Raw genomic sequence first — 8,283 nt, 5'->3', positions numbered from 1 at the left:
CTTTCTATGGTACATCTTCACTGAAATTTTAGTTTAACATCTTTATAATATATATTTTTACCTATTTACTTTAAAAAAACTCAAAAAAGTTCAAAAATAACGATTATGACAATTGTCACTTTTCCATAGTACACTTTCACTGAAATATTAATTTAACATGTTTACAAAACATATTTTTACCTATTTACTTTAAAAAAACTCAAAAAAGTTCAAAAATAACGATTATGACAATTTTCACTTTTCTATAATAAACTTTCACTGAAATATTAATTTAACATGTTTACAAAACATATTTTTACCCATTTACTTTAAAAAAACTTAAAAAAGTTTAAAAATAACGATTATGACAATTGTCACCTTTCTATGGTACATCTTCACTGAAATTTTATTTTAACATCTTTATAATATATATTTTTACCTATTTACTTTAAAAAAACTCAAAAAAGTTCAAAAATAACGATTATGACAATTGTCACTTTTCCATAGTACACTTTCACTGAAATATTAATTTAACATGTTTACAAAACATATTTTTACCTATTTACTTTAAAAAAACTCAAAAAAGTTCAAAAATAACGATTATGACAATTTTCACTTTTCTATAATAAACTTTCACTGAAATATTAATTTAACATGTTTACAAAACATATTTTTACCCATTTACTTTAAAAAAACTTAAAAAAGTTTAAAAATAACGATTATGACAATTGTCACCTTTCTATGGTACATCTTCACTGAAATTTTATTTTAACATCTTTATAATATATATTTTTACCTATTTACTTTAAAAAAACTCAAAAAAGTTCAAAAATAACGATTATGACAATTGTCACTTTTCTATGGTACATCTTCACTGAAATTTTAATTTATCTTATTTACAATATATATTTTTACCTATTTACTTTAAAAAAATTCAAAAAAGTTCAAAAATAACGATTATGACAACAATTGTCACTTTTATAAGTTACATCTTCATTGAATTTATAATTTAACCTCTTTACAATATAAATATGTCAAAAAGTTTCAAAAATGTATAAAAAACGAATATGACAATTGTCACATTAAAATATTTTCCTTAAAAATACATATAAAATAACATAAAAAAGTTTAATATAAATATTTTTAAAAATTATTTAACCACCTCTTTAAATATACAAAAAAATAGATAGTTTTACAAAGATGATTAAAAAAAACATAAAAGATTTCACCTCAAAGATTGTTTATTTATAAGAAAATTCTCCAAAATATTGCTCAAATGAAAATTTAAAATTCTTATTATTTTTGAACTTCATAAAAATTTTTTGCTTAAAAATTTGGGCGCGTGAAAATCACTAATAAATTGTAACAAAAAAAAATAATATTACAATACAACAATAGCAGCATATTGTTTATTAAAAATACATCAAATCAATAAACTATTTTCATAATATATAAATTAGTTTAAAAAAAATAAATATATATTATATTGTTTTTTAACATTAAATAAATAAATTTTGGCTTAAAATAAGACTCGAGCCAACTCTTGAGCCGGCTTGAGCCAACTCCTGAGCCGGCTTGAGCCAACTCCTAAGCCGGCTTGAGCCAACTCCTGAGCCGGCTTGAGCCAACTCCTGAGCCGGCTTGAGCCAACTCCTGAGCCGGCTTGAGCCAACTCCTGAGCCGGCTTGAGCCAACTTCTGAGCCGGCTTGAGCCAACTTCTGAGCCGGCTTGAGCCAACTTCTGAGCCGGCTTGAGCCTAAGCCAATTTTTCGGCTCCGGCCTCGAGGTCGGAGCCGTAAAAACTCGGCTTTTTAACAACACTACAAAAAACCACATGTCATAGAAGAAAAAATGAATTCAATTAATAATTTACATATGTTTATCATCAGATTATTGATTACATATTTTTTATTTTCAGATTATAAATTTTCTGTTTGAAATCAAATTTGCAATAAAAAAAATTGTAAATATATTTGAGTATGTTATATTTTATTCAGAAAATTCATTTCAATTATTCGAATTGAATACAAATAGTATATTTTATTATTGGAACAAATAGTAAATTATTTGATTCAATTTAGTTTTTAATAGGCTTATTTACATTTAAGGTAAGTACAATAAATTTTCAGATAATTTGACTTAAGTTACATTAAGATATTTATTGTATCAATTGAATTTAAATGTTTAATTGGATCCCAAATCTAGTCAACATTTACATGCAAGGAAAATTCCATTTGTCAAATACATTTTTAAAGTTTTTAGATGAAATAAAATCATTTGTCAAATTTTTTTTAAAAGGTAAGATCAAGATAAATAGCAAGTAAGGATATTTAACTTTTATTTTAAAATAGTTTAATCACTCATGGAACTATAGTTATAAATAATTAGCCTATATTAAGAAGAATTAAACATTGGGTAGATGAATGATATATTGTTGAGAGAATTGTAGACCTATATTTGGTAAGATTCAATTTGGTCTATCCAGGTAAACCTGGAAAAGGTCTACTGAACAACAAAAAATATTATATATAATTTTAATTATTCGATCTAATAATTTTAAAAAATGGGCAGGTAATAAAAAATTTATGCCAATGACTGGTAGACCTTTATAAGAGACCCAGAAGAACAGAATCACGTATTCTTCATGACAAGTATAGCATGGAACAGACATAATATTCAAAAAGAATGTTTAGCCATTTATATATGATTTTTGATTTATTTTCCTTCTACAATGACATATATAGAAAAATATACAATATATTAACTGCTAAAATATATGATTATTTAAACATAAAACATTTAATATTTACAAATGACCCATCTTGAAACCAATCTCAGTATTTTCCTCCTATAATAAAAAAAGTCATAAAAACAGGTTATAAAAATATTTCAAATTGGATGATAAAAAATGTTAAGATTAAGGAAATTTTAATTTTTATTTAAACTAGATTTTTTAAAAAAAATATTAAAAAAATTCACAAGTGTAATTTCTGGAAATTTTTCGGTTTTCAGTTTTCTTATTTTGACACTTTGACTAAATAAGATGTTTTTATTTCATATGCCCTGTTTAAGACCTTCATCTATATTCCTATATTCTCATTGTATTTCTACAATTATTTCAACATTCTTTAAACCTTTTCTTTTCAGAAGTAACTTTTATTTTCTTTTTTCTTAATATTCTTCAAAATTTTCTTTCTTCAGCATTCACCATAATTATTTATTTTTTAAAAATAAAATTTTATAATAAATGTTGGAAAAATTATGTTGTAGTTATGTTTAAATTGTTATCATTAAATACTTGGTGGGGGAGTAAAGGAGGCAGATCTGCTGTCCCTACTAACGCTTCTTCGATTCTTATTGTAATATGGAGAAGGTGTCCTCTTTCTTGTGTACCCAGGTCCATTGTTGCTGCTATTTTTTTTGATTACATACAATATACTAATGAATTTTATTTTACTATGTTGGTTTTCCCATATATATTCCAGGTGTTGGAGTGTGAGCCCTTTGAGTAATTGAAAAGTCAACTCTTATTCTTCTACCATCTATTTCAAGTCCTGCTGATTTCTCCTTGCTCTATTTTTTAACAACATTAATCATATAATTTATAAGTAAAGAATATAATTTACATAAGCAGCATCTTCTATTGTTTGAAAATAAACAAATCCAAATCCTCTTGAACGTCGTGACTGCAAAAAAAAATTGGATACTATTAATATTATATTTTTTACCGCATGATCATAAACTATCACAACATCTTCAACATTACCATATTTTGAGAATATTTCTCTTAAATCCCTCTCACGTGTATATAAACTTAAACCAAAAACTCCCAAACATTTACATGGTACAATTTCCTCCTTTAAAAATCGATGATATAGGAATAAAATATTATTTAAATCTTACGGGTTGTGTTTGTCTTTTTGAATCATATGGAGAACGAGATCGAGATTTTGTATATGATCTTTTGCGGGATTTAACAAATGATGGGCTTCTATATTTAATATTTATATGCCGTGTAAAATATTTTACCTTGTACGACTTCGTGAATTTGATCTTGATCGAGATTTTGAATAAGATCTAGAGTATGAAGATGGACTTCTAGACCCAGAGAATGATCTACTACGGCTAGGAGATCTTCTGCGCCCTTTCTTTTTATAGCCATTAGCCGGAGAGGGAGAATGCTAATGTAATAAATAATTTAATCATCAAAATTAATATCTTACATATTTTGGAGACATTTTCTAAATTTTGAAAAGATGATAATTGGTAAATATAAAATGTTTATTTGTGAATTAAATCTATTTTAAAAAATATGTTTATATAAATAATATCTATTTTATTTTATTTAAATTTACATTAAAAAATATAAATATTAATTATTATTCTTAAATTATCACAAAAACAATTTAATAAACATTACTTATCATCCAGAAAATCTCTTTAATAATTTAAAATTAATATATTAATAAACTTGTGTGGAACTTTTCTAATATTTATTTATTTATGAAATTTAAAAATAATATTAAGCAAACTTCAAAGTATTTATTTATTTAAAAGACTAGCTTGCCTCAAACTTTATTCATTTAAGCTTAATTGGACTTTTCCGAAAGTAAATTTGAAATACGAAATAAGACGCATTTTTATAATAATAAATGTATATTTTATCCCAATCTTAGATAAAATAATGTACATCTCCGCCTTGTCATATGTGATAATAATTCTTAAGATTAAAACAATTACATTTGATTAATATAAATGCAATATGCATCCCTTGCCAAACCACAGGGTTAGGTTAAAAGTTACAAATAGCATATTTTTTTAAATATAATGAGTAGCCATTGTAATAGCTCTATTTGATGTAACATATGTTTTTCAGGAGTGTCACTAACCTTTACAGACTCAGTGGGCTCAATATTTTCAAAATAACCCTCTTTTAGGTAAAAAAAAAATCCGCCTTGCCATATGTGATGATAATTCTTAAGATTAAAACAATCACATTTGATTAATATAAATGCAATATGCATCCCTTGTCAAACCACAGGGTTAGGTTAAAAGTTACAAATAGCTTTTTTTTAATATAATGAGTAGCCATCGTAATAGCTCTATTTGATGTAACATGTTTTTCAGGAGTGTCACTAACCTTTACAGGCTCAGTGGGCTCAATATTTTCAAAATAACTTTCTTTTAGGTATAAAAAATTTTTCAAGAGACTTGTCAAATTTTCTAAGTGGCTCGAGGTCTTGTGCCCCCATCTTCAAGTGACTTTGCTAATGTTTTTCTTTCCTTTAGAATATTTTTAACCATTTTATAAACAAAAATAATTTTTTAAAAATAAAATAACTCTTTTTAAATAAAAATACTGGTGGATAATTTACATGTATTAAACGTCTAAAGTAAAATTCCTGATTAAATTGAGAAAAAGAAAGAATAACTTAGAAAAGGGAAACTAGATTTTCGTATTTTAAAATCCCTGCTTTATAGGATTTAGTTATTTCGTTTTCCATTTTCTTAATTATTGCAAGTAGAGCCTCCCCCCACCCTCTCTCGCACCCATTTTAAATGATAGCACTAGTGTTGCTACATGGACCATATGGGTTGATTTTTAAAAATGGCCCGATTAAGATTTTAACCAAAATAATGCATTATAAGCCTTGAGATTTGATAAATAGAGATTCTAATTTTTCTGCCCTTTAAACAAAATCTCCAGGCTTATATAACATTATATTGACTAAAATATTAATCTGGTGATATTTAAAAATCGATACAAATCGGGCTGTTTATAAAACACTAATAAGTACTGTTGTTTTTAAATATTAAATCTCTTTGGGACATGCTTTTCACTTTGAAAAATCTCTTATGAAACCTCCCACCAAAGCCTCCCCAAATTTTTTGTCATATAATCTCATTTTTAATTTATACCTATGATACTATAAAAGAAATAAAAGACTGTTATTATATGTTTTCTTTTCTTTCCACTCAAAAGAGTATTATTCTTTATTTTGTTCATAATCGTAATTTATAGACAAAGCTTGTTTTTATATTTTATTCACTTGAAACTGGTCCTGGCCAGTTTCAAGGATATACATGAAAAAAATATTATAAAAATACATCGATGGATTTTATTGTTTTGTTTGGTAAATTTTTAGTATATATAAGATCCCCAAAAAAATTATACGGGACATGAAATAATTTATGAAATTATCTTTGTATTTTATCTTATTATTTTTATCAAATTAAATATATCATGATTGTTTTTTTTTTGGAATACGATTACAATTTTAGTTTCAATAAATTCTCGATTTTTCTGCATAAAAACCTGTTTTGTACGATGACAAAAATGCTGCTAAGCCCGGTCCCCCAATCCCATGCTCCGATAATTCCGGACCTTCGAACTCCGTTATTTCCTAACCCTCCCCGATGGTTGGACAACAGACGATCCTGGCTCCAACTATAACAAGTACCCTTTTAAATAATATATTATTTATATATTAAATAAATACTTACAAAATTTTGAAGCTTATATGAAATAAATATTATTTTATTTGTGGCACTAAATGCTTTTATTGTTATAATTTCATTCTTTTTGCCTTAAAAAACAAATTAGAGAAAACTTTGATAAAGGGTATATAATATTTTATTTATTATTTTATAAATTAATATATTATTAGAGAATCCTACACAAAATAAAACAAAACCCTAATAAAATTAACACCTAAAAATTCAAGGTCAGTTGATTATTTTATTTTTTATATAAAATCACAAATAGTACGCTAACTTTTTTTGGCACTAACACTCTAGTCTTATCAAGGGGTATCGCTTTATATTATATCTAAGACTAAAATCTAGAGGAAGAATTGTACCTCAGATAAAAAAAGACAATTCATGTAATCCAAGCTAAATATAACTTTATATTCTAATGATGGATAAAATTTTTATTCTTTACAAATATGAAAATCTCTGCTCCAAACTTGCAGTAGTTGAAACCAAAGTTTTAATTAAAATTTTTTATTTCCTTTCAAGTTTTGTAAAGATTTTGTATGTACTAAAATTTATTTATTCATAGTTTATAGGCAAATTTTATGAGCTATAATATAATTTTTCAACAGAATTCAAATTAAATCAATTATTTTTTTAAAAAGGAATATATTTTTTTTTAAACATAAGATAAAAAATTATATTAAAAAAAATTTATCCTTTATTTATCAAGAAATAAGTATTTAAAGATGTGCTTCTTTCACTTATTTTTAATTATAACTGTAAAATTACTACTGCCGTAAATTTTATTTCAGAAAAGAAACGCGCTATTCGTTACATCTGAAAAATAGAACGCGTTACCTCTATCTTGTCAAAAAAGAAATGCGCGTTACCGGCTATTCAGAATGCATCGGGTTACTCGTTATTATATAAAAAATAAATATTATATACAAAAAATTTTTTCCCTTATATGTATAATATAAATAAAATTATTAAAAAAATATATAATAGGATATCATTTTATAATAATTTTTTTTATAATTTATTATAAGATAAGATATTTTTATAATAATTTTTCTTTTATTTTTAATAACAATCAATTTTTAAAATTTTGACAGTATCATCACAATGGGGAGAGGGGCTTAGGGGCTCGAACCCCCTAAAAAATTTGAATAGCCCCCTGAAGCAAAAAATGTTTTAATGGCTCCCTAATATCCCCCTGAACTAAAAATAAATTTTTTTGATAGCCCCCTGAACAATTTATTTTATAATTAAGAATTATATATAATTTTGATTTTATTATTTAAAAATTAATAAGTTTATCTAAATTTTTTTTAAATAAATGCTATTTTAATTAATAGATTAGATTAATACATATATATTATATTTTCATTATGTAAGGTTGCACAATCTAATTATTTTTTTTGGGAGGTGCGCAAGAGCTCGAGCTCCCTAAATCTGAATACCCTGAAGCAATTTTTATTTTAATGGTTCCTTAATATCCCCCTTGAACTAAAAATAAATTTTTTGATTGCCCTCTGAACGATTTCTTTTATAATTCTATTAAGTAATATATCGATTTAATTTTATTATTTAAAAATTAATAAGACTATCTAAATTTTTATTAAATGAATACTATTTTAATTATTAGATTAGATTAATACATATAAATAATATTTTCACTATGTCAGCTTGCAATCAAATTCTGTGTTAAAAATAGAATATCAATATCACTCCTTAAATATCAATTTAGCATTAACTTGAAGCTTAATTGACCTTTATTATTTAAATTATTATATAACCCAATTAAATATATATAATCATTTGTT

At 24.8% G+C, this 8,283-nt stretch overlaps 1 protein-coding gene across 2 annotated transcripts; it reads right to left on the bottom strand.

Annotated features, from left to right (window-relative positions):
- Window positions 1-2,681: 2,681 nt before the first annotated feature.
- Window positions 2,682-4,317, bottom strand: LOC135923832 (transformer-2 protein homolog beta-like). Of its 2 annotated transcripts, none has more exons than XM_065458796.1 (8): window positions 4,204-4,317; window positions 4,010-4,161; window positions 3,884-3,971; window positions 3,709-3,837; window positions 3,607-3,666; window positions 3,438-3,553; window positions 3,279-3,391; window positions 2,682-2,828 (listed from the first exon to the last, which is right to left on the bottom strand). In XM_065458796.1, the coding sequence occupies exons 1-8, from the start codon at window positions 4,216-4,218 to the stop codon at window positions 2,815-2,817; spliced, it is 687 nt and encodes a 228-aa protein (XP_065314868.1). In that variant the 5' UTR covers window positions 4,219-4,317; the 3' UTR covers window positions 2,682-2,814. The 2 variants fall into 2 exon arrangements, with proteins under 2 accessions (XP_065314868.1, XP_065314869.1); XM_065458797.1 differs by lacking the exon at window positions 2,682-2,828 and adding an exon at window positions 2,879-3,175.
- Between the last annotated feature and the right edge of the window lie 3,966 nt (window positions 4,318-8,283).

Source organism: Gordionus sp. m RMFG-2023, chromosome 2 (genome assembly GCF_954871325.1).
Source record: "Gordionus sp. m RMFG-2023 chromosome 2, tfGorSpeb1-WG-v2, whole genome shotgun sequence".
NCBI classification, from domain to species: domain Eukaryota; kingdom Metazoa; phylum Nematomorpha; class Gordioida; order Chordodea; family Parachordodidae; genus Gordionus; species Gordionus sp. m RMFG-2023.
This window is presented reverse-complemented; position numbering and strand designations above follow the sequence as displayed.